The following is a 26,360-nucleotide window of genomic DNA, read 5'->3' on the forward strand; positions in this document are numbered from 1 at the left end:
GATTTCATATTGTGAATGTTGATATTTATTTCTATAAAGTTGGTCAAACTATACTAAATTTGACTTGAGATGTATGAAGGCTAAAAAGAAATGGATGGAATATATTTTTGAGGCGCTGTCCTGCAACCGTCAGATTACGGGATGCTTGTGATGATCACAGCCAGCGGCCGTAAGGATTTGCTTGGTGCTGATCCAGGCGTGTCTTGCTCCTTAGGAGCGACCGGACCGCATGTGCTTAGGTACTGACGTGACCAGTAAGAAAGTGATCCACTATCCGGTACCGATAAGAAATTTGTCTGTCTCCAACCGAACACTTCACGGGCAGAATCTTCGCCATCTATTTCAGCTGCTAGCTCGTTCACTAGTTGGATGGATGGTCGCCGGCGGCCAGAGGCCCTCTCCGGCAATGTCTCAAGCCTTGCGGCCGCGCTGGTCGGTGTTGTGGCCTTCTCGTCTGCGGGTGATCCGCCAGGCACGTCCCGGCACCGCCGCCGTCTCCTTCAACAACCGATGTAATGGTACTGAGCCCTCCTCATCTACTCTGCTCTTATCGCATTTAGGTTCTTTGCTGGCTCTTTGATTGCTAGTTCCTGTGCGGAGCGATGTAAAACCAACGTTAGAGAGACGATGGCAGCGTGGATATGATTGCTTTCTCAATCTAAATCTTTCTTGAGCCAGTTCTTAAAATACAATTTTAAACATGAACTATCTTTTTAAACGAAGGGAAAATGGGAAGTAGGAACTCTCGTTTTTACTCCATACTAACAATGTGCCCGTGCGTTGCAACGGATCCAAAATAGAATGATACTTGATCACAAACTTGAAAGAAAACACTCTAGTTTTGATGTACATATATCATTAAAAATATACTATGTTTCACTCAAAATATATTTCTTAGGCTATTTTGATGACGCGAGGGAGGGATGTGGTTGGTTTTAAGATACTAATGGGTTTTCCACAAATTGGAGAAAAGAAGTGAATTATCTCTACTACTTAAAAAGAACGTAAGGTTCCATTTCACCTTTCTCTTCACCACCCTTTCGTCTAACCTTTCATTTATATGACAATCAATCACCTTAATTTACTTACCTTTTGAACCAATTCCACTTTAATTTACTTACCAAACTTCTAATCAAAATATAAGGTAATTCACGGTCATGATTTGATGAACATTTATTTACAAAATCACATTATTATTGATAGGTAAATCACAAGCTAACGTACTACAATATTTATATCCCGTTGCAACGCACGTGCATTATTCTAGTTGTTGTAAAAAGGTCACAACTTACATTATAGCCGTTAGATGTAGATTTAATGGTCAGAAATGATGGATGGTAGACACACCATCATCACCAACTGAATAGGAGTAGAGATAATGCTACCTTATATCTAGAGCTTAGATTTTGGACACCAATAACGCGGCGTTGACGTTCCCCCAAGGGGAGGTCACCTGAGCGAATGATCGGGCATTTCTTACATGAATCTCTCTTTTTTACGGGTGATTCTTACAGGAATCTTGTTTGAGTGAACAACGCCATCAGAGAGTGTTCCCTAAAAACCACTCCCAAAGAACACTTAGGAATTGTCATGGTATAACAAATATATTTGTCATACTACTACAGAAAGATTTGTCATGTTTTTTTTTTGTCATGCTAGCCAAAGAATTATCAGGAATTTACCTGTAGTAGAGTAAATTGCCATGCGATTTAGGAATTTTCCATGATGCAGCAGAAAGAACTACCAGGCTAAAGAAAAAGGAAAATTTGCCAACACGTTCGAGAATTTGCTATGCCGCAATAGACCGAATTTCCATGCTATGCAAAGAAATTGCCATACATGCTTCTAATTAATTGCCATTCTACATCATGGAGTCTCGTTCCTTGTGGATGGTGTATGGGAGCGAACGTTTGCGTCATTCCTCGGTTTAGTCTTCGGTCACCTTGTATGAATCTTATATTAAAGCGTTGATACGGGTTCAGTCTTCGATTTTCATGCACAGGTTCACTCATCGATCTTGTCCCCACAAAGCGTCTGAAATCCTCTGTTTCAGCTAGTTATCGTAGCATGCCGGGCTATAGGGTAGCTCAGCGTGCAACATATCTAGGTCCTAATGTTTAACTCTATTGGTGGTAGTGATGATTGATGGCCCAAGGAGTCGATGTTTATTCGGCGGGGGATGGTGGTGGTGGTCGTATCTAACTTGTCCCTGTCATCACAAGCGGGTGGTTAGCGATGCATAGTCGAGTGAAAACCTTGCCTCCGATTGATGGCAATGACGCCCATAGGTGTTTTTTTTTAAATGCATCGTTGGGATCTTAGAACAAGGTTAATAGTATAGATAATAACCGGCTAATGAAGTTATCATGTTACTTATAGCCATATTAGCTCATTCATAAGATAGTTAGTTATATATACATGTTATTATGTTATTAATGTGTGGGCCATCTTTTTCTCTTATAAGGGATGCTAGAACCCATAAAGCTGACTGTAAATTTATAACCTGTTTTTCTTCTCTTCCCTCTAACCAAACAAAAATTTAATATGATAGTCTTATAGGCCACCTATATCACCATGCTATATTTTTAGTATGTATATATCGTAAGAACTGAACGTACATCATCGAAAAGTATAAAGAAAATTAAAAAATATGAGAACACTAGCATCAAGTCTAGCACTTAAATCCTGATGAGCTGATAGTACTAGTACCACTGCGGTGTTCATTGGTGAGTAGCGTTCGCGTCCGTACTGTGTAAAGTAAACTCGTATCTCTCTCCCTCCCACGTGTCCACGAGACGCGCAACGTAGCAGCCGACGTGGCTCCTCGTGCAATTATTAACTTTTCCCTGGAAGCTTCTCCTGCCAGCTGCCACTTCTTTTCCCCAGCAACAATCTCGATTCCGATCCGATCCGATCCCACGGCCATTCCAACCCCCAAAACCCCACACCAATCCTCTCCCCCATCAAACAGCTCTCGCGAACTCAACGGGAAACGACTCACGCGCCCCTCCCATCCGACCCCCGCAGATCGCCCCCGCCGCCGCGCGCCGCCGCTGACGCCAATGGCAGCCGCCGCCGCCGCCGACGCCGGGCCCGAGCTGCGGCGGAGCTCCAGCATCGACCGCATCCCGGCGGAGGCGCGCCGCATCCTGCACCGCCTCGCCGGCGAGCTCTGGGGCGCCGACGTCGACCCCGCGGCCCTCGTCGTGTCCCAGCTCAAGGGCGCCCTCACCAACGAGGTCTTCCGCATCACCTGGCCCGGCGGCGAGGGCGACCCGCGCAAGGTGCTCGTGCGCATCTACGGCCAGGGCGTCGAGGTCTTCTTCGACCGCGCCGACGAGGTCCGCACCTTCGAGTGCATGTCCCGCCACGGCCAGGGCCCCCGCCTCCTCGGCCGCTTCCCCCAGGGCCGCGTCGAGGAGTTCATCAACGCCAGGGTATGCACACAACGCAATGGCTTTGCTGTTCATTTGCCATTTCTCCTCCTGATGTCGCTGGCGTTGTTGTCTGCTCAGACGCTCTCGGCGCCGGATCTGCGCGACCCGGAGATTTCCGGCCTGATTGCCAGGAAGCTGCGGGAGTTTCACGAGCTCGACATGCCTGGACCCAAGGACATCTCACTCTGGCAGAGGCTGAGGTAGGCTTGGTGAATCGCGATTCCTTCTTATGCTATGGGTGGCAGATGTGCGTGATTGCGACCAGAAGCTAATAACTGCAGGGCATTGTATGAATCAGGCGGTGGCTTGAGGAGGCTCGCAGCAGGTGCTCGACTGAGGAGGCCAGGGAATTGCGGTTGGAGACGCTCGGCGATGAGATTGCGGAGCTGGAGAATGTATTGTCCGGGATAGATCAGAGAGTAGTATTTTGCCATAATGATTTGCAGTATGGAAACATTATGATATACGAAGAGACCAGACAAGTGACCTTAATTGTAAGTAGCTGTTACTGACCTGACCTTGTTTATATGGATACCAACATATATTTGTGAATGCTTATTTAAAGATAGACTAGCGCCTGGTTGCATATTTAGAAGAGCACAAAAGAAAAATACTCAATTATGGTTATGGTCAATACTGCTTACCAATGAATATTTATGAATCCTTATTTAAGCATAAACTAGCACCTGGTTGCATATTTAGAAGAGCACAAAGTAAAAATTCTTAATTATTGATGGTCGACTCGTAATTTTTCATTGTGCTGCTTAGTGATTCTAGGAACATTGACAGTTTGGTTTGCCTGTTTATTTCTGTAGCTGATTGCACTTTTGTTAATCTCTCTATCCTTCAGGACTATGAATACGCCAGCTTTAACCCTGTTGCGTTCGACATTGCCAATCACTTCTGTGAGATGGCTGCTGATTATCATAGTGATACACCGCACGTGATGGACTTCACAAAATATCCTGGTTAGTTTTAATAACCAAGTGTACCAAATTATATAATAATGGATGGCTATGTGTCTCACACTTTTTAAATCACATGTTGATTACTTGTTTGATACCCCTGCTTAATTTCAGACGTGGATGAACAGCGGAGATTTCTTGAGGCTTACCTTAGTTCTTCAGGTAATTGGAGAGTTCTTTGGGAACACCACACTCTGCTGTGCTGGAATTGTGATGAATACTTGGAATGCACGATTGCACGCTAAAACTACTTTAGTGCATCACTCAAGTGTGCTGTTCCTAAATGCTTCCTTTGTTTGTCAGGAGAAAACACATCCGATGTAGAAGTCGAAACATTGCTTGGCTTGATTGCAAAGTACAGTCTCACAAGCCATCTCTTCTGGGGTCTCTGGGGAATAGTCTAGGTAAGCTCCACAACAAAAGGCAATTGAAATGTATCTACTCAGTGTTAATAATCAATCTATCAAAGCTGACTGTTTTTCGGTTCTTCCTCTATCTCCGCAGGCGCATGTGAACAAGAACATTGACTTTGAGTACAAGGAGTACGCGAGGCATCGGTTCGACCAGTACTGGGATACGAAGCCGAGAATACTGCAAGCCTGCAACCCAACCAGCTGATCATTCGCATGGCTCGTTCTTTTTCTTATAGCATCCGTCGCCTCTCGAGTAGCTCTGTGGAGTCCTGTGACTGTGAATCTTGTTCATCAGCCAATTTGGCTGCAAATCGTTTAGGCTAGTAGTTGACCGTGTCGTGTAATTAAACCTGCGCAGAATAGTCGATTCTACGGTTTTACACAAGCTTCTTTCCGTGTCACACCTGTTACATAGTTCGTGTCTCCAAGAATCTCTTGGATTGCTTATGAAGATATTGTGTTGTGAACCCTGAAACCACGAGGACCAGATTGTCCAAAGGATGGTCACCGAGAGGTGGGTTGTTTTGCAGTGATGCTGCATCTGCCCTTCTGCGTATGTGTTTGCTGTGCTGCGTACTGCCAGCAGTGGTGTGTGGCTGCTGCAGGCAGAAAACGTTGATGCCTTTGCTTCACCAATAGACCAGTTGAAGCTGTTCCGTTAAAGAAAAAGACTGAAACTGTTGAAGCACGCACGCTGTGGCCTCAGCTCGAAATGCTGCAATGGGCAAAAGACAATGATGATTCACGAGCAGACCATACGGAGTAATGCAACAGCCAGGAATCGAACCCGGGTCTGTACCGTGGCATGGTACTATTCTACCACTAGACAGCCTATGGTGCCAATGAATTGGTTAGCAAAGTTACATTCATTAACCTCACCAAAAATTCACAAGTGGTTAACCAAAATGCAACTGTGTTTTTATTTTTTTGAGTAAATTGTACTTCCTCCGTTCGAAAATACTTGTCATCAAAATGGATAAAAAGGAATGTATTTAATACTAAAATATGTCTAAATACATCTCTTTTATTTATTTTGATGACAAATATTTTCGGATGATGGAGTACTACTCTACAGTTGATCGGCCGTACCGATGAGAGGTATGTGTGGTTGTTTCTCACGAGAGGGTGCGAGACACGACCGCCGTGTTGATCGCCCATGCACCCGCGTCGCCCCGCCTTGGCCTTCGCCTAGGCCGGCTCCGACTCCCGCGCGGCCGCTCGCCAGCACGGCCGCAGCCGGCTCCGGCTCCCACCGGCTTCGGGTCGCCTCCCCAGGTCTGGTCGGCTCCGCCTGCCGCCTACACGCCGGGCCGGGTCGCGCGCCCCCGCTACCGACTCCTGGGTCAAGCCCCGTGGCCGGCTGTTCCCCACGGCCCGCTCGGCCGCCTCCGCTGCAGGCCGAGCCGACTCGTCACGCCCGGCTGCATCCTCGCACGCGTGCCGGCCCGTCTGCTGCTCACTGGCCGGCTCCTGGCGCTCCGGCTCCGCCTCCTCGCGCCCACAAATCCACCGCGGTCGTCCGCCTCCGCCTTCCCGCCGCCTGCGCCACTCCACACCCGGCAGCCGGCTCTTCCCGCGCCGGCCTTGCCCCTGCGCCCGCGTCGCCCCGCCTTGGCCTTCGCCTAGGCCGGCTCCGACTCCCGTGCGGCCGCTCGCCAGCACGGCCATGGCCGGCTCCGGCTCCCACCGGCTTCGGGTCGCCTCCCCTAGTCCGGTCGGCTCCGCCTGCCGCCTACACACCGGGCCGAGTCGCGCACCCCCGCTGCCGACTCCCGGGTCGAGCCCCGTGGCCGGCTGTTCCCCACGCGCCCCCCCAGGTCCTGCTCCAAGCCGCCTGCTGTGGCCGGTTCCTGGAGGAAAGAAGCAAAAGAAAGAAAAGGGCCGCCTGCCAAAGGGGCCGGCTGAAAGAAAAGTCAGGTGTCGGCTGCCCAAGCCGGCTGAGAGAGAAGTGGCCAGGTGCCAAGCCGGCTGACTCAAAAAAAAAAGAGGGTCGGCTGGGTCAACGCTGTGCGCCGGCTGCGTTCAAGAAAAATGGGGCCGGCTGCCTGAGAGCCGGCTGTCCAAGTCAAGGGCCGATTGCCCACAGCCAGCTTGAAAAAAAAAGTGCGTCCGACTGTTGGCTACCTGGCCGGCTGCAAAGAGCCCGACTGCCGTGTCGGGGTCCGCCCTTCAGCCGTCTGAAGAAGAAAAAGAAGAAGACAAGGTAGTTGCCGGAAGATCCGGCCCGACTGCTCAGCAGTCGGCCCGAATCTCGGGGGCTACACCCAGCGGGTGCGCTGACGCGCCCCCGCGAGAAAGAAGAAAAGGTAGTTGCCGGAAGATCCGGCCCGACTGCTCAGCAGTCGGCCCGAATCTCGGGGGCTACACCCAGCGGGTGCGCTGACGCGCCCCCGCGAATATGAAGACAAAGTAGCTGCCGGAAGATCCGGCCCGACTGCTCAGAAGTCGGCCCTACACCCAGCGGGTGCGCCGGCGCACTCCGCGGGCGCCGAGCCGCGCCGGCTATCTTCGACGACCGCGACTACACGAAAAATGTGAGCTCCTCACCCGCATATTTTTTGCACCACACAAGCATGGATAACTACGAGCGATGCTCGGGGGCTGTCTCCGCATTTTATTACAGTAGCATCACTGTTCGCCCCGGCGCCAGCCAGAGTTGGCCCGGGGGCTGGCCGCTTGGCCTGAGACGTTAGTTCCCGCAGACGGCTTAGTACCGTGCGCGGTACCAAAGGCCCACTCTTAGTCACAGACCACAGAGCGGCTGTCCGACTAGCAAGAGTGAACGCTGAAGGCCACCCACGAGAAAAACGTCCGGGAAGAAAAACGGTTCGGGCGACCCGGTCGTTTCTTTTATGAGTATCTACTCGGTTGAATCTGCTCCCAGACTCTGAGTACTGTACACTCCACTTCGCGGCTCACTCTCAGCCACAGACTGCAGAGCGGCTGTCCGGCAAGCAAGAGCACAAGCCAAAGAGTGGAGGAAACACGAAAAAGATTGAAGGGGGCTCGGACGAAACCGAGTCGGCACCCTCCGCATAAAACTTGCAATACTAAAAGCAAGCATATGATATATTTGCGTGGACTAACTTTGTCCTTTTTTATGATCATTTCCATGAACATTTGCCAAAAAACCTCCGCCCAACTTTGCCAAGTTGCCCGGAGGCTTGGGGGCTACTGTCGGAGTAATTGGACACGGATACCCCGAAGACGGCAAGATGATATTTCAAGACATCGGGGCTAGCAAAGCCCCTCAGTCCGACTACCGACTGTGCCAACCAGCCGGCTGCCGACTGCGCCAACCAGCCAGCTGCCGACTGCAGTCCGCCAGCCGGCTGCCGACTGCACCAACCAGCCGGCTGCCGACTGCAGCCCGACTCGACACCGACAAGACACCGACGGGGCAACCGTACCGCGACGTCATCTACAGTGTACCGTGTCCCCTGGGTACTGATTTATAAGGTACCCCAGGGGACAAGCATGACATGTACCATGCCACTAGCCATGCCTACATGGCTTGGCATGTAAGCTACCCAAGGTAGCTTACATCCAACGCCACCACCATTTAGCTTAGGTAGCAAGCTAGCTCCCACTATATATATACCGCACATCCATCCATCCAGGGAAGATGGACTCACACTCTCACACACGGCCACTAGAGCACACATGCTCTCACGGCCACTAGCATACCACATGCATATATACCAAGTCAGATGCCTATGGCACTGACTCCAGATACAGCTCCAGGAGCACTTTGTACTGCCTGATGTACACCCCAGATATATATTCAGACATGCAGGAGTAGGGGTATTATCTCTCCGGAGAGCCCCGAACCTGGGTAAACCACCGCGTGCTACTCGCATACCCGCTCCCGGTCCTATCAGCAGCAGTCTTACCCACATACTAAGCCCTTATGGCATCTGTCGACTCGCAAGCCCTCGTGAGAAATATCACGACAAGTTGCATGCGTACGACAAGCTAGTTCCGTTTTATCCGTGGTTGATTTTGCGCGTTTTCACACTGATCGGCGTTGCTTCTGCCCGCCGAACACCTGTTACCACTGCCAGATTTGCATTCTGAACTAGTAGTACTAATCGAAAGCAGAATTCAGAGTAATTCTTCATGAACCACCCTGTTTTTTCTTGAACGATCTGCAGAAGAGAGCCTGGACGCCACGCCGTACAAGCTGCGGCGGCGGAACTCGGAGACGGTGCGCAGGCAGTACATCAACACCAAGGAGCTCATCGAAATGTTCGGCACGATCGCGGCACATTTTCTGTTTCTCGCGGTTCGTGGCATGGCGCCGAGCTGATGGATTCCTGCAGGATCTGCATTGGCACGTACAACGCCGCCGGAAGGCCTGGACATTGCCGAGTGGCTCGGCACCACCGGCGGCGAGCAGGCCGACAAGTACGTGCTCGGCTTCCAGGAGGTGGTGCCGGTCAACACCGGCAACGTGTTCGTCCGGCCGGCGTAGGCGTGGGAGGCGCTCATCCGCGACACGCTCACGCGGACGCAGCCGTCCTGCTCGTGCCCCAACTACAAGTACCGCAGCCACCCGGCCACCCTGACGGTCTGACCTGCGACGACGTGCCCTTCAGCTTCCCGGTGCAGCCCGAGGAGTGCGTCGCCACCACCCCCAGGAAGCTCGGGGCCATGGACGGTCCAGAGGACGAGAGCAGCCAAGAGCGCAGCAGAGGGCGCTCTTGAAGACGATGAGTAAGACGGACAGGATCGGGCTCGCCTGGCCGCGTCCTTTTGTCATCGGCGTCGTTCAAGTCGCCGAGATCGTTCAGCGCGCACAGGTCGTTCATGAAGTCCAGGCCTCCAGGGTCCCCGCCGCTGACGGTCCGGCCATGGTCCCTGACCTGGACCTGGACCTCGACGGCGAGGCCGCGCGTGGTCATGGCAAGAAGAAGGACGGCGGCCGGTCGCCGTTCGTGAGGATCGTGAGCAAGCAGATGGTGGGCGTCTTCCTGAGCATCTGGGTGCGGCGCGGCCTGCGGAGGTGCGTCCAGAACATCAAGGTGTCCACCGTGGGCGTGGGCGCCATGGGCTACATCGGCAACAAGGGGTCGGTGTCGGCGAGCATGTCCATCTACCAGACCATGTTCTGCTTCGTGTGCACCCACCTGTCCGCCGGCGAGCGGCCCGGCAACCTCCTCAAGGCTCAAGCGGAACGCCGACGTGCAGGAGATCCACCGGCGGACGCGCTTCGCCGGCCCCGGCGGCCTCGGGCTGCCCAGAGACATCTACGACCACGAGTCAGTGATCAACTCATCATGCACGCACACATCGTGCTACGAAATTGCATCCACCAATGCATCACCCCGTGATCTGGTCGTACCGGTGAGCGGGGGCGTGGTCGTGCCGGGCCTCGAATTTTGAGCTGGTCGAGGGGCATCTCGCCGGCGGTGCCGAACACGACATGGACATGAATACAGCAGGTAGTGAGAAGTTTCAGGGGCCTAAATAACTCATACCAATAAGTGTAAAATATATGATAACATAAACAGAAATCAAAGATGATTTTTTTATTGGTTGATAGAAAAGATCAGATGGTTTTATGTAGAATCACAAGACTATGCTTGGTGGCAATACACAGGATAATAAGCAGAGGCATTTTGGAGGAGTGGCTTCCATCCAGTCAATTCAGTTATTTGTTGTTGTTGTTGTTGTTTGCCTAAGTCAAATAATGAAAAATACAGTGCTGTGGAAAAGATGTCAGTATGGCAGTTGATCAACCTCGAGTGGAACAGCGGCCCGACCTGACACCAGCTGAGCCGACCCCCACGGCCATGCGCAGCGGCCCTGGCAGCAGCAGGAACAGGGGAAGCTTCCCTCGACAGCGCCAACAGACGTATGAGGAACAACGGCAAGCCTGTAGAGAGACGGCCGGGATATTTCTCTGGGAGAAGCCGGCACAGACGGGATTCTTCCAAATAGCACGCGAGGAGATGAGGCGGTGAACCAAAGCAGGGACAGTACGTGGCAACAAACCGGGATGGGCAACGCACAACCAACAGGAAACGTGGAGGCATAGGCTAGGAAATCACAGCGTCTGATGGCTAGCGTGACCACGAGGGAGGCTCGCGCGAGCGACCAGATAGTGCGTCTGCTGGGTCGCGCCGCTGGAGTGAGCGATCATGCATACATCCATCCATTCCTAGATATAGAGATTCCAATATGAACTGCAAACGGAGCAAAAATGAGTGAATCTACACTCTAAAATACGTCTATATACATCCGCATGTAGTTCATATTGAGATCTCTAAAAAGAGAGATACGTATTTAGGAACACAGCAGCTATGTATGTAGTTCATATTGAGATCTCTAAAAAGAGAGATATTTACACAGCAGCTATGTATCGATCAATGCATCACCAAGTGATCAGACAGCCATGTTTTCTGGCTGGGCGATCTGACAATGGGGACGGTCAGACAGTGCAGCTCGAAAGACAGGTATGTTCAGACAGTGTGCTGCTTGGTTCAACACAAAACACACAAGCAAAGTGGAACACAGGCATAAAGCGTAGGGGGCAAAAATAATCGACAAAAGATGCACCAGCAGGGAATTTGAACCCGGGGCGGGGCAGGGCACTAGACCGCTGGAGCTACTGATATCAATCTGTTCTTCCCCTTGAGTTACTCTGTCTACTGATACCACATCCATAGCACCACTACAGCATGCAACCGACTCACAAAATAGAAAGCTACAAAGGCCTCAACTCTATTGTATGTTAAACTACTCTCTGAACCTAACTCATCCAAACACTAAGTCATCATCAATACAGCTCTGGATCATAATCATGAAGTCACTCTACATCTGGCCATCATCATCAACAGACTTCAGCTCTAAGTCATCATTCATCATCAATATCTCTCATTCCACGGTACAGCTTCATCAGTGGGCCAAGACTGTTCATTAAAAGAGAGGATAGTTAACAAAAGACTACCACATAAAAGATAGGATAGTTAACAAAGACTACAAATATAGATTAGTTATTACTAGAAGCATATGCATGCTTTGACGCGCCGTTTTTTTTTCCTACCGTTTCTCATTTGCTTCTCTATTCATGGATCAAGTGGCAAATAAGGTTTAGGATAAGTCTTATAAAGGCAAACCAAGTATAAATACGAAAAACAAGGAGTGATTTAATTTGAAAACTCTAGCCATCTAGTTTTACTCCAAACGTATTACTAAAGGTGTTTCTGAATTGCCCACTATGTGGTTGTTACTGGTACAGTGGTACTGGACCATGTAGTTGGAGTGACATAGCTTCAGAGAACACTAAATCAGATTTACATATTTAGCGAGTGAGATGACATCAAGTGGTATTCCTGAACTTCAAATGTTAGTGTTTGATGCTAATGTATATAGTATTTTTTTTAAACCATTAGTATCTCTGAATAGTCTCCCTTGCAACATGCAAACTGAGTAACAGAAAAAACAATAACATGGTAATTTTCTTGCGTTTGCAAAAAAATCAATTCTACCAGATAGTTGTATATCAAGAAGTGCTCTCTACAGAGTGAATGGGTGATGTTTAGAGCCTCAAGGTTTGGGAGAAGGCTGGAAGAGGCACTGCAAGACTGATTCTGAAACATCGGCTTCAACCTCAAAACTGAATGAGATCACACTTGTCTACCACACATGTATAATAACTGGACACTAAGTTATTGTTTAACCTGAAACCTAAAAACAGAAGTCGGAAAACAACTGTCAAAAACACAACCCACAGCTTAATACGCTAAGTTATTGTACAAAAACTGAACACTAAGTTATTGTTTAACCTGAAAGAAGTGGGAAAATATGTGTCAAAAACACGACCCAGAGCTTAATAGGCATGGTAAAGTAATATGTTCAGATCCTCTGACTGCAATATGCTAAAACACCCAGAGAAAGTGAGGTCGCTACACACATATTCGGTAGAAAATCATTACATCCCAATTAGCAAACTTTCTATGCTTGCTGAGTCCTACCACATAAAGCTAATAACCATCCTATAATCTATTTTCAGTTTTCCTTCAAATAGCGACGGGAGACCAAGAAAAACAATGCACTTTCTGATACGCTAATATATCACAGAAGCTAGAATGAATACCGCACACTTTCATACAAATGAGATACATGCAGAACGCATGTAGATTGATGCACGAGTGAGCATGGTGGGCAGAAGAAAATCTTTGAGACGGAATTAAACCAAAATCGGGAAGTAGGACAACCAAACAATGTTTAGAGACTTTAAGTAAACTCAACTATAAACTCTGAAATGATCACTTACTGTGTCTCAAGCTTCATTGTGGGGCCTTTGAACAACTCGCTGAAGATATCTCCAAGAATATTATTTTTTGTAGACGAGTAGACCTCCCCCTGAAACAAGCCCTTCAGTGGTCTTTTTTCAGCCATGTGGCTATGCAGATGAACACCCAAATGACGTTTGAAATTCAGTTTTCCTTTCCTCGTCCGTTGGAATTTACTTCTCACACTTCCAGTGGACGTCCCCCCCACAGAACTCATGCTCCCCTGCACCACAGCAGACCTCATGTTCGCCTGCACCGTAGCAGACCTCCTGTTCCCCTGCACTGCAGCAGACCTCGTATTCTCCAGATCAGTGTTGTTCTTCAGAACCTCCTCGACAGTTTCATTGTCATGGTGGTAAACTCCTCTCACCAACGGATCTGGTGAATTGCTGTACTCCATCCTCCAATCTTCTTCGCCACTCGGTGGTGCCTCAAACACAGCTTTATAGATCTTGAAATCCTCATCGTTCATCCGGACACCCTCAGTAGCATCATAAAGTGCCTCTGTCATGAACTTAATTGCCCCTTGTGGCATTAATGCCACATGGTATGGAAGATATTGCACTACTACACTTGCATCTATGGAGGTAGCATTTAAATTAACCATATCTAACTTCAGGCAGTTGAAATGAGCAGGATAGTGGCCATCAATCTGATACTTACTGACCATGGACTGATGCAACTTCTGAATATCCAAAACTCTGTTTTCAGCGCTGCAAGGCAGGTTTTTGTCACTAGGTCTTATCCGGCATGAGATATTAGCGCGACTGTACTGAATTACGTAGATGTCTTTCTGTTCAAAATGCCCTCCCCAGGTTTTGCCAGCATCGTGCTGATCAAGCATGTGCTCCTGACCTCTGATGTAGATCTGCCTCCCAATAAAGATGGCCATCACCAAGTTGTGCTCAACACCAAGCGGAGACATATCTCTTTGCATGAGATCGGCAGAATCATACTCAGAGAACGGCTTCATTGTCTCAGGCAAGTTGTCAAATTCCAAAATTACACCTAGAAGATTATCTCTATCTAGCAAGCGCTGTGTCTTGAGAAAATCAAGTGTGGTCTTTAGTAGCCATCCAGTGCTGGTACAAGAAACACCATAGGGAAGTTAAAAGACAACCATGGTATCTTAAACAATCATGCATCATTATATATTAAATTATGTAGCAACTAGCAACATATGGCTTGACGTGGATTTGCAAAGGCTACAGAAGTAAATTAGGCCAGCAACCCTAATAGATTACAGTAGTAAATCATCCATAGTCATTTAAAAAAGACCGACAACCACAGCATATCATCAAACAAAAATTAAAACACCTAAACATCGCAAAACTAAGGGCTTTCAGATCCAAAACCACTCAGTTTGGTTGAGTCTAGCTAGGGTTTTTTGCGTGCGAGCATCCAATCAGCTAGGAGGGGAGAGAAGTTAGCAGGATCCTAGGTAGCGGAGTTACAAGGGAAGCGACAGCGACAGCGATGGTGAAAGAAGAAATAAAGTGCAGAAAAAAGCTTGAGTAAGCAGCCACTAATGCCAGCATAAGCACATCATCTATTTTCTATTTACCATCATGCATGATATCATCTCCAACCCTAGCAAGCAGTACGAGGTAACTTTTTCAGAAGGATTTTTTTCATATCAATAAAGAGATAAAGAACTCACTACGAGATATGTTGAGACGATAAAGGTAGCACTACGAACTAAGCTAACAGATGTAGCACCACGAACTTGATGCTTAGTGAAAATCCATAAACAAAGAGACTAGAAACCATTGTACACCAAATAAATCTTAGTAGTCCCAACATGATCAGACAACAAGGTTTCATACATTGCTTGTCCGAAAATGTTCCAGTGCTCGAGCAATCTCTGTCACCTCTAGCAAATACTTCTCAAGTCAAAAAGCAAAGAACAGAAAAACTATTCAAAGCAAGCCTAATTTTGTTTACACATGCTAAAAAACGCAGAAACCAGGTGTCCTTTTCAGTAGGGTGCAGAAGTAATGGAAGCATGCAATCCTACAGTAGTGAATTACAAAACAAAGGTTGAAGTGTTGCTCACCCACGGCGAGCATTCTTTTCCTTCACAATCTTTACTGCCAGGTCAATGTATCCTTCATCGAGAACATGATTGAAATCAACTACGAAGTCGAAATCATTGCTCGGAACCATTGGCAACGCTCTACATCCATAGAAACTGATGCGCCCTTTCATCTTGTAGCTGCAAAAACCAAGTTGTTTTTATTAGAGACATCACCCAATTCCTGTGGATATACCTTGTAGACTGCAATCAGGATGCATATATTGCTGGAATTTAAATGGAGCTTACGTTTGAAGCAAGTGGGCAAATTCCTTCAGCAGCACGTTAGTCTCAGCTTTCAGCCCTGCACTGCCTTCAGCGGCAAGCTCTTCCATGAGGTCGTCACGGGCCTTCAGACGATCCAGCTCAGCAGCCGTGGCCTTCAGACGATCCAGCTCAGCAGCCACGGCCTTCAGACGAGCCATCTGTTGTTCCTGCGGCAGCAGATGAGCCGCCTCTTCCATGAGCTGATCCCCGGGCTGCAGCTGAGCCACCCCTTCCGTGACTTGTTCACGGGGTAGCAGACGATCAGACTCGGGAGGATGTGCAGCTGCATGAGCATTTTGCTTGCGTGATGAAGATGCAGGCGAAGCCCCAAGGAGGGGGAATTCGTCTTGGAATTCCTCTTTACTCTTGTAATTCGGACGCCGAGTCTGCGGAGTAGGATCGGCAGTGCGAGCGCGAGTTTGAGCAACCGCAGACCGACCTTGAGGATGTGCGCTTTCCACCTCAATATGGAATTTCCCCAGAGGCAGAGTCTTTTTCTTCTTCTTGTTCCCGCTACCGTCGCTTGTGGCAGAAGAGGCAGATGTACCGGAGCTCGACTCGCCTGACTTGTTGGAGTCACCCCGCTCTACGTCTTCTCCGGACCCCGTCCTGCCTCCTGAACTAGCCATAGGGGGTTGTGGGTTGGTGGCGACGGGGAGGTGGCGGCGGGGATGGTGGCCGTGGGGAGCAGAGTGGTGGCGCTGGGGCTGGGGAAAGAGAGTGGCGGCGGGGATGGTGGTCGCGGGGAGCAGAGTGGTGGCGCTGGCACTCGGGAAGGAGAGTGGCGGCGGCGAGCGGAGCGGGTTAGGCGTTTGGGGTGGAGGGTGGGGGCTTCGAGCAACTAGGTTTATCCACCATCCACTCCGCCGTCATCTGACCGTCCGATCCAGGACGAACGGACAGCTGACCTCCAAACTCTCCCTCCACCATAAAATGGGCCCGCAGCGGCCCGGTTCCGTCCGCGCGGCCTGCTGTCACTCCTCTCCGCATGTTTTCTCCTTTTTGTTGAGTGGGAGTTGAGCCGGCCCAGGCGCGCGGGAACAACAACCTCATTTTCTTTCATGTTTTTTGTTTTTGCTTTGTGCTCTCTTTTTAACTTTTTTATACATTCAAATGTTCTAAACAAATATATTAAAAACAATCTCTACATAAAACATTAGAAAAATGTTGACCAAGCATTTAAAAAATGTTAAATGTGTATAGAATCGCCAGTCGCGCCCCTACTGCTTACGATGAAAAAACGAAAAAACTGAGAAAACCACCTCGAATCGCCAGTCGCGTCCCTACTACTTACGACGAACGGGACGCGGGCTGAGTGGCTAGCAGCGCCGGCCATCTCGTCTTGCTGAATGCGAGATATAGTAGCGGCGCTCGCCCCGGCCCCCTCTCTATCGCTTCTCCTGGCCGCGACTCATCCGGCGAATAGGTGATGAAAAATCTACAAGTATTTGGAACCATAATTGGCTTGCAAGGAAACTTGTTAAGAGCGTTGCACCCGGCTTTTGTCAACCCCCGGAGCTTGTTTCAGAACTTATTGATGGTTCTTCCAGAAGGTGGAATATTGGTGCAATCAAGGAGCATATGTGTCCTATGGACGCTCAGACTATTATGAACATCCCCTTGAGCACTTCGGTCTCATATTTTGTTTTAGTGGTAAACCGGACTTTATTGAATGCATGTTCGGTTTACAGAAATGACAAAAAGGTCATGGGGTATACCCAGCCACAAGTGGCGACCAACATCTAAGGAAGTAGAAAATTTAAATAGATTGTGTGCATCAATATTCATCTTGCGGCCTTAAAAAATATCGCATCTGGTAAAATCCCTAGTGCGAGCTGCGATCTCCTTGATGATGGTGTTGTATCTCCCCTCTGATCCAGACTTGATCTCTTCTACTGCTGATTTACAATCGCATGCAGTGACAACTTGATCCAAAGATAGATCAAGTGTTAGGGCTAGCACCTCCCGGCATGCTAGCGCTTCCAACATTGGTGGATCGATAATATCACTGAACACCATGGCCGAAGAGCCTAAATATTGCTGGAATTTTGTCTATTTTGGGCCTAGCCCAATAGCAGTTTCAGAAATTTCTAATATATCCTAGAGGCCCACGCAGCCCATTTGTGCAAGGCAAGAGGTGGAACAAAAGTTTAGTCCCACATTGCTAGTTTAGAGGGAGTTGGACCTCTTTATAAGGGAGGTTCTTTCCCCACATGTATGAGCATGAGAACAAAAGGGACATCCACGCACGCTCTTCCTCCGTCGCCCGCCTCGCCACGCCTCGCCTCGTCACGACGCGTCGCGCCGCGCCGCGCCGCGGGTTGCGGGTTGCGGGAATGAGCCGAGCCGATGTCTAAATTTTTGCCACGCACGACGGGTATACGAAAGGTCATGTGGGAGTTGAAACGTTTTCTATAGTGGACACTGAATTCGAACGACGCGCCTCTTCGGCTGCTGCCTGTTCGCTTCGTCTCCCTTCGTTGCTTCACCTCTCACCGCAGCCTCTTCGCGTCCTTCTCCTGTGCCTATATAAGAGAGGTCCTCCTCTCCAGAGAGATACAACAGAAGCTCATCTTCCTCTCGCCACAAAGTTCCGACCATGCGCTGCTGCTACGTTCTTCCCCATCCCGTCTTGCGGCGTGCACCGCAGGTCGGGACAGTAGGCCTCCGAAACCGCACCTTTTGAGTCTTGTACGGGAGAAGAGTGATAAGGTTTTTAGGGAGCGCTCAGCGCGACTACTGGCTGCTTCATCACGGACGATCCGGTCGCCGACGACTACTTCCCCGACGTCCACGACCTCCTCGACGACATGGCAGGCGAGGACACCGACCCCAAGTCCAGCGCTTCTGCTGCTGTTGTCCCGTACGTGTTCTTGTCTTTCCTGTTAAATGTTCTGCTGCAGTTCCTTGTTCTAGTCCTTGTCCTACACATGATAGGTTCTACTTCATATATGCTACTTGCTATACTGTCCTGCTTTAGATATGATAGGCTACGGTTCATATATGCAGAAGCTATTTACCTTCTCTCTATCAGAACACATGACTTGGTTTATCTCTACTATATTAGTCATGATTTATCTAGTATTTCTGGTAATAAAATCATTTGGTAAATTGCTCATATTCCCAACAATCCAAAAACCTTATTATAGGCAATTTACCCCAAGTGGTTTTGCTGCTTCCATGAGACCTCCTATGTTTGAGGGTATCCACTATAAGAGGTGGCGCGTGAGAGCAGTCTTATGGTTTCAAACCATGAGTTGCTATGACGCCACTCTCGGCAAACTTGAAGGAGAGCTTGATGCTCAACAGGCACAAGCTTTTCAGAAAATGGATACTCTGTTTAAGGCTGCTCTCTTGAGTGTTCTTGGTGAGAACATAGTTGATGCTTATGCGTCAATTGATAATGGAAAAGATATGTGGGATGCACTCGAGGCCAAGTTTGGGGTCTCGGATGCTGGCACTGAGCTGTACATCATGGAGCAATTCTATGATTGCAGGATGACTGAAGAGCGCTTCGTGGTTGAGCAAGCTCATGAGATACAGTCATTTGCTAGAGAACTTGAGCACTTCAGTTGTATGCTACCGGACAAGTTTGTTGCCGGAGGTATCATCACTAAGCTTCCTCCTTCATGGAGGAACTTTGCTACCTTGCTGAAGCATAAGAGGCAGGAGTTTTCCGTCCCGGATCTCATTGGCACTCTTGATGTGGAAGAAAAGGCGAGAGCAAAGGACACACGTGCTCGAGGTATTGAGGGAGGATCTAGTGCCAATGTGGTACAGAAGCAGAACTTCCAGCCCCACAAGTTCAAGAACAAGGGCAAGTTTGATGGAAAAGCAAAGTTTGATGGGAAGAACAAGGCTGTGCAACACACGAATTTCAAGAAGAAGAATGGCAAGAAGAAAGGTGCTTGTCATGTGTGTGGGGATCCTGATCATTAGGCTCCTAGTTGCCCTAATCGCTATGACAAGCGTCATCCTGGGAAAGGCGGCAAGACCGCTAATGTTGTCATTGGAGACACTGACATGAAGGATGCTGGGTATGGTATATTTCCCACTATTCTTTCAGTATGTCATTCTCCTGACTGGTTGATTGACACAGGTGCTAATGTGCATGTATGCGATGATATTTCCATGTTTTCGTCTTATCAGACCGCAGGGACTTCAACCGTGCTGATGGGCAACGGTTCAAGTGCTTCTGTTCGTGGTGTTGGCACGGTCGATCTGAAGTTTACTTCGGGGAAGATTGTGCGGCTGAAGAACGTGCATTATGTCCCCTCCGTCAATAAAAATCTTATTAGCGGATCTCTTCTGTGTAGAGATGGCTACAAGCTTGTGTTTGAGTCGAATAAATTTGTAATATCCAAGTATGGAACCTTTGTTGGTAAAGGCTATGAGTCAGGAGGCTTGTTTCGTTTATCCTTATCAGACGTTTGCAATAAAGTTGTTAATCATATTTGCAACAATAGTGAATCCAATGTGTGGCATTCACGTCTTTGTCATGTTAACTTTGGTTGCATGTCGCGACTAGCAAAGTTGAACTTAATCCCTAGTTTCACCACCAGCAAGGGATCTAAGTGTCAAGTGTGTGTGCAAGCTAAGCAACCTCGTAAGTCTCACACGACTGCGAAAATAAGAAATCTTGCACCACTAGAGCTCATACATTCAGATCTATGTGAAATGAATGTTGTGTTGACAAAAGGTGGAAATAAATATTTCATGACATTAATTGATGACTCCACTAGATACTGCCATGTGTATCTTCTGAAATCTAAGGATGAGGCTTTGAACTTTTTCAAGATCTATAAAGCTGAAGTGGAAAACCAACTTGATCAGAAAATCAAGAGGCTTAGGTCCGACCGTGGTGGAGAGTATTTTTCCAATGAGTTTGATGCTTTTTGTGCGGAACATGGTATAATCCATGAGAGGACGCCTCCCTACTCACCTCAGTCAAATGGGGTGGCCAAAAGAAAGAACCGTACTCTAACTGATTTGGTTAACGCCATGTTAGACATATCGGGTCTCCCCAAGGCATGGTGGGGGGAGGCGATATTGACAGCATGTCATGTACTGAACCGAGTCCCCACAAAGAACAAAGAGATAACTCCATTCGAGGAATGGGAGAAGAAAAGGTTAAAACTCTCTTATCTGCGAACATGGGGTTGTTTGGCGAAAGTCAATGCTCCAATTTCAAAGAAGCGGAAGCTTGGACCAAAGACTGTGGATTATGTTTTCCTGGGATATGCTTTTCATAGCATTGGCTATAGATTCTTGGTTGTAAAATCTGAGGTACCTGACATGCATGTCGGTACGATCATGGAGTCGAATGATGCAACTTTCTTTGAAGATATCTTTCCCATGAAGGATATGGCTACCTCATCTAATCAGGAGATGCCTAGTTCATCGAATCAGGAACCAGTTACAATTACAACCTACAATTTCGATGGAACACTTTGAAAGTCCTGTGGAGGAGAACAATGAAGTTCCTATTGGGAGCAAGAGACAGAGGACTGCAAAGTCTTTTGGTGATGATTTTCTTGTGTACCTCATAGATGACACTCCCAGTTCTATTTCAGAGGCCTATGCATCTGAAGATGCTGACTACTGGAAGGAAGCGGTTCGTAGCGAGATGGATTCCATCTTGGCGAATGAAACTTGGGAGATAACTGATCGTCCTTATGGGTGCAAACCTATAGGATGCAAATGGGTATTCAAGAAGAAGCTTAGGCCTGATGGTACTATTGAAAAGTACAAGGCTCGGCTCGTGGCTAAGGGTTATACCCAAAAGGAAGGTGAAGACTTCTTTGATACTTACTCACCTGTGGCTCGACTGACCACTATTCGAGTTCTACTTTCACTAGCCGCCTCACATGGTCTTCTCGTTCATCAAATGGATGTTAAGACTGCTTTCATAAATGGAGAGTTGGACGAGGAAATTTATATGGAACAACCAGATGGGTTTGTACTAGATGGTCAGGAAGGGAAAGTGTGCAAGTTGCTGAAGTCTTTGTACGGACTTAAGCAAGCACCCAAACAGTGGCATGAGAAGTTTGAAAGAACTTTAATAGTTGCAGGCTTTGTTGTGAACGAAGCTGACAAATGTGTGTACTATCGCCATGGTGGGGGCGAGGGAGTTATCCTGTGCTTGTATGTTGATGACATACTGATTTTCGGAACAAATCTGAATTTTATTAAGGAGGTCAAGGATTTCCTATCTTGTTGTTTTGAGATGAAGGATTTAGGAGTGGCTGATGTCATTCTGAACATCAAGTTGTTGAGAGACGATGATGGTGGGATTACATTGCTTCAATCTCACTATGTGGAAAAGATCTTGAGTCGCTTTGGTTATAGTGACTGCAAGCCCTCTCCAACACCATATGATGCGAGTGTGTTACTTCGAAAGAATCGAAGAATTGCTAGAGATCAATTGAAATATTCTCAGATTATTGGCTTGCTTATGTACTTAGCAAGTGCTACAAGACCTGACATCTCTTTTGCTGTTAGCAAACTGAGTCGGTTTTTCTCAAAACCAGGAGATGTGCATTGGAAAGCTCTAGAGAGAGTTTTGCGTTATTTGAAAGGCACTGCAAATTATGGAATTCACTACACCGGGCATCCAAAGGTGCTTGAAGGGTATAGTGACTCAAACTAGATCTCAGATGCTGATGAGATAAAGGCCACGAGCGATTATGTATTCACTCATGGAGGTGGCGCTGTTTCTTGGAAGTCTTGCAAGCAGACCATCTTAACGAGGTCAACAATGGAAGCAGAACTCACAACACTAGATACAGCTACGGTCGAAGCAGATTGGCTTCGTCGGCTCTTGAATGACTTACCGGTTGTTGAGAAACCTGTACCAGGTGTCCTTATGAACTGCGACAATCAAACTGTGATCACGAAAGTGAGAAGCTCAAAGGATAACATGAAGTCATCAAGACACGTTCAGAGAAGGTTAAAGTCTATCAGGAAAATGAAAAACTCTGGAGTTATTGCATTGGATTATATCCAAACGTCTAAAAATCTGGCAGATCCTTTTACTAAGGGTCTATCACGTAATGTGATAGATAATGCATCGAGGGAGATGGGTATGAGACCCACAATATGAGTTGTTCACAGTGGTAACCTATTCTTTGTGATCGGAGATCCCGTGAATTAGATGTGAAAGACAAGTTGTCGGTCAACTGAGAGGAGAGTATCCTTACTATTCACAATACCACTCCATGAAGATGCAATACTCTCCTAATCTGCATGGCAGGTTGATGTATATCTTAATGTGTTCTAAGTGGCTTATTTAAGTAGAGATGTTATCCTGCAGAACATCTTTTGAAGAACACACCTATATGAGTCTGATTGTCAAATGTCGCAATCTATGAGAGTAGGGTTCTCTCTAGTAAACTCATGAAAGGTCACGGAGTATGACGCATAAGCTCCACCCGCGGGGAAGACCCACGGTAGCCACGTATCGGTCAAGGCTTTATGTGAAGCTAGATTCGCAGAAAACTTGCAGTTCAAGGCCCAGTCCACTGTTCAAGTTGCTTACTAGTGTAGCATAGAGTTCTAGGTGGAAGTTCAACTTAACAGTCTCCATTGCAGTACCGGTATATAAAACAGTGTTTTGGAACCAAAGGCAAATTTTTGTGTGCCTCTGGGATCTGGTGGGGGATTGCTGGAATTTTGTCTATTTTGGGCCTAGCCCAATAGCAGTTTTAGAAATTCCTAATAAATCCTAGAGGCCCACGCAACCCATTTATGCAAGGCAAGAGGTGGAACAAAAGTTTAGTCCCACATTGCTAGTGTAGAGGGAGTTGGACCTCTTTATAAGGGAGGTTCTTTCCCCACATGTATGAGCATGAGAACAAGAGGGACATCCACGCGCGCTCTTCCTCCGCCGCCCGCCTCGCCACGCCTCGCCTCGCCTCGTCACGACGCGTCGCGCCGCGCCGCGCCGCGGGTTGCGGGTTGCGGGAATGAGCCGAGCCGATGTCTAAATTTTTGCCACGCACGACGGGTATACGAAAGGTCATGTGGGAGTTGAAACGTTTTCTGTAGTGGACACTGAATTCGAATGGCGCGCCTCTTCGGCTGCTGCCTGTTCGCTTCGTCTCCCTTCGTTGCTTCACCTCTCACCGCAGCCTCTTCGCGTCCTTCTCCTGTGCCTATATAAGAGAGGTTGCTCCTCTCCAGAGAGATACAACAGAAGCTCATCTTCCTCTCGCCACAAAGTTCCGACCACTGCGCTGCTGCTAAGTTCTTCCCCATCCCGTCTTGCGGCGTGCACCGCAGGTCGGGACAGTAGGCCTCCGAAACCGCACCTTTTGAGTCTTGTACGGGAGAAGAGTGATAAGGTTTTTGGGGAGCGCTCAGCGCGACTACTGGCTGCTTCATCACGGACGATCCAGTCGTCGATGACTACTTCCCCGACGACGACTTCTTCCCCGACGTCCGCGACCTCCTCGACGACATGGTAGGCGAGGACACCGACCCCAAGTCCAGTGCTTCTGCTGATGCTGTCCCGTACGTGTTCTTGTATTTCCTGTTAAAGGTTCCGCCGTAGTTCCTTGTTCTAGTCCTTGTCCTACACATGATAGGTTCTACTTCATATATGCTACTTGCTATACTGTCTGCTTCAGATATGATAGGCTACGGTTCATATATGCAGAAGCTATTTACCTTCTCTCTGTCAGAACGCATGACTTGTTTTATCTCTACTATATTAGTCATGCTTTATCTAGTATTTCTGTTAATAAAATCATTTGGTAAATTGCTCATATTTCCAACAAATATTGTCCCATGTGATCTCTGCAAATTGCCGTAGCTACCTTTTTGGCATCTTGATGCGAAAGGGGGAGACAGCATTGCCGGGAGATTTGCAGGGTGTTGTCGAGTCACAAGGTCGTGCTCTATTTGCCTTGGTTTTTATGCTTGTGAACTCTTTATCTTTTCGTTTGATTTGGTTTGAGACTTCGTGTGTGTATGGTGTGAGACATACGCTATCTTATCTATCTTATTATGTGTGGAGCTTAGTGATATCGTTGCCCTTTATCTTCATGCTCTCATACTCATGCTTGCAACCATGCTTATTGTTTATATTTCATGTGTTGCAAGTGTTGCCTAGTCTAAAAAATATAGAGGGAGTGTTGATCCTAGTGTGTGTGCTTTGCATTCCAAATGCATATTTAAAATAGTGCACACACCTAGGGGGAGCCCGTCTATATTTTGTAGATAGTTCTTTTGCATATTATTCGCTGTTATCCTTTGTGCAAATTGGGTGTTGTCATCAATCCACTAAAAAAGGAGCGATTGTTAGGGCATATCTCTCTCTAGTGGTTTTGATGATTGATGACAATGCTCTTTTGCGGACTAATCGTGTGCACTGAGCATTTCAAAAATTCTCTTATATGGCACAAGGCAGTTTTATTCCCCTCGTTGAAAGAAAGAGCAAAGACGGTTTTACGGCATTTCTTTTAGGTTGCTGAGGCATAGGAAGTTTGTAATATTAAGAGGGCTTTCATTTTGGAAAGGTATGGGTGGAATAACACGTACATAACCCCATATGCACCCACATACCCTTCCCGCAACTTGGAGTGTCCTTTTGCTTTGCCTTGGGCACTTTTACAACACCCAGGCGGTAGTACCGCTTAGGCGGCACTTCCGCTGTGAGCTACTGCGGCTACTACCGGCTTGGGAAATTCCTTCTGCATGCCTCTGTTGAGCTCATGTAGTACCACTTGTGCAGTACTTTCGCTTATTACTACCATTGCTACTCCCGCTTGTGCTCGAAGGGTGTGCAAGGTTCTGTTGCCCCATCTGCTCTCGCGGTAGTTGGACAGTAGTTACACGGTAGTACCATTTACGTTGTACTTTTGCTCTGGCACCGCTCCACTGCCGCTGCTCCCTCTGTATCTTGGTGACAATTAGTGGTAGTACCGCTCCGACAAAACTACTGCTCTAGTATTGATTCAATACACACTCGACATAGAGCAACTACAGCTCCCCCGAGCGCTAATGCCGCTTGAGCACGAGTAGAGTGCATAACGTTGGATTTAAGCCCCCAGTATATAAAGGGGGTCTTCTTCCCCAAGAAGACTACCTGATGCAGAGCATCCTTCCATCATCCCCGTGGACTCTACTACAACCCACGTGGACCTATGACAAGATCTCGGGCACGCGCCATCGAAACCGAGGTGAACTCACTCCTACTTGAGACCAATATGGATATGAACGAAACTTGGATGCTACCTCACCAAAACATGATATGTTTCCTTAGGTATGAAGACGAACGCCACTATGCAACTGAGGGACATCCCAAAGGAGTAGGAGAAGCAGCCCAAGGCCACAAGGAAGAGGAAGGAGCCCAACAAGACGAACTCAACACGTCACAGGCGACCCCGTGCGCACGGGCCCCTCCAACCCCGTGCCCACGGCCTCCCAGAAGCCCTTTGGAAACAGGACGCACACCCCCGTGCGCACGGCCTCCAGACCCCGTGCGCATGGGCCCGGGCTGTTGTGGCACCCCGTGCGCCCGGGTATGTACCGTGCACACGGGACCCCCTGTGCGCACGGGCCCTTCAGGATGGACGAACGAGAGTGGCTGTTTGGGCCTCCACTTCGTCCCCATTTCCCAACTACCTATATATTTCATACCTAGACCGATTGTTAGGGTTAGCAAAGTATATGTGAGACATTGATAGAGCTTTGCTCCTTCTACCACTCCTCTTGGAGATCAAGACCTATTAGGAGAGGATCCTGAGTGGATATCAAGACCTCCTTTTGGAGAAGACTACCATCAAGACCTCACCTCCTTAGGAGTGGGAAGAACCTTACCTTTGTGCTTGTTTCCTTGGATTGTTCTTGTATTCTTGTGGATCTACGTGTTTGCTATTCTAGTGGATGTGTGATTGGGTTTT

At 48.2% G+C, this 26,360-nt stretch overlaps 2 protein-coding genes and 1 pseudogene across 2 annotated transcripts; 2 read left to right on the plus strand and 1 right to left on the minus strand.

Annotated features, from left to right (window-relative positions):
* The first annotated feature begins 327 nt into the window (after positions 1–327).
* On the plus strand, positions 328–5,262 carry LOC125544617 (probable choline kinase 1). The gene is made up of 8 exons (XM_048708361.1): positions 328–518; positions 3,028–3,437; positions 3,516–3,637; positions 3,736–3,931; positions 4,288–4,405; positions 4,517–4,564; positions 4,706–4,806; positions 4,907–5,262. Exons 1-7 carry the CDS (start codon positions 374–376, stop codon positions 4,804–4,806), a joined length of 1,140 nt encoding a protein of 379 aa, XP_048564318.1. The 5' UTR covers positions 328–373; the 3' UTR covers positions 4,907–5,262.
* A 3,178-nt stretch (positions 5,263–8,440) lies between these two features.
* Positions 8,441–10,463, plus strand: LOC125544619 (annotated as a pseudogene).
* An 874-nt stretch (positions 10,464–11,337) lies between these two features.
* On the minus strand, positions 11,338–16,322 carry LOC125544618. The gene is made up of 4 exons (XM_048708362.1): positions 15,439–16,322; positions 15,172–15,330; positions 13,097–14,197; positions 11,338–11,729 (listed from the first exon to the last, which is right to left on the minus strand). Exons 1-4 carry the CDS (start codon positions 16,083–16,085, stop codon positions 11,675–11,677), a joined length of 1,962 nt encoding a protein of 653 aa, XP_048564319.1. The 5' UTR covers positions 16,086–16,322; the 3' UTR covers positions 11,338–11,674.
* Positions 16,323–26,360: the final 10,038 nt, after the last annotated feature.

The sequence above is a fragment of the Triticum urartu genome, chromosome 3 (assembly GCF_003073215.2).
Source record: "Triticum urartu cultivar G1812 chromosome 3, Tu2.1, whole genome shotgun sequence".
NCBI lineage: Eukaryota > Viridiplantae > Streptophyta > Magnoliopsida > Poales > Poaceae > Triticum > Triticum urartu.

Excerpts from the sequence above, each read along its gene's own strand:
- LOC125544617 (XM_048708361.1), top strand. The coding sequence starts at position 374 with ATGGTCGCCGGCGGCCAGAGGCCCTCTCCGGCAATGTCTCAAGCCTTG. Across the intron at positions 3,438-3,515 it reads AGGAGTTCATCAACGCCAGG|ACGCTCTCGGCGCCGGATCT; the intron begins GTATGCACACAA and ends TTGTCTGCTCAG. Across the intron at positions 4,406-4,516 it reads GGACTTCACAAAATATCCTG|ACGTGGATGAACAGCGGAGA; the intron begins GTTAGTTTTAAT and ends GCTTAATTTCAG.
- LOC125544618 (XM_048708362.1), bottom strand. The coding sequence starts at position 16,085 with ATGGCTAGTTCAGGAGGCAGGACGGGGTCCGGAGAAGACGTAGAGCGG. Across the intron at positions 15,331-15,438 it reads TTTGCCCACTTGCTTCAAAC|CTACAAGATGAAAGGGCGCA; the intron begins GTAAGCTCCATT and ends TGGTTTTTGCAG. Across the intron at positions 14,198-15,171 it reads GAAAAGAATGCTCGCCGTGG|CACTGGATGGCTACTAAAGA; the intron begins GTGAGCAACACT and ends TTCTTGTACCAG.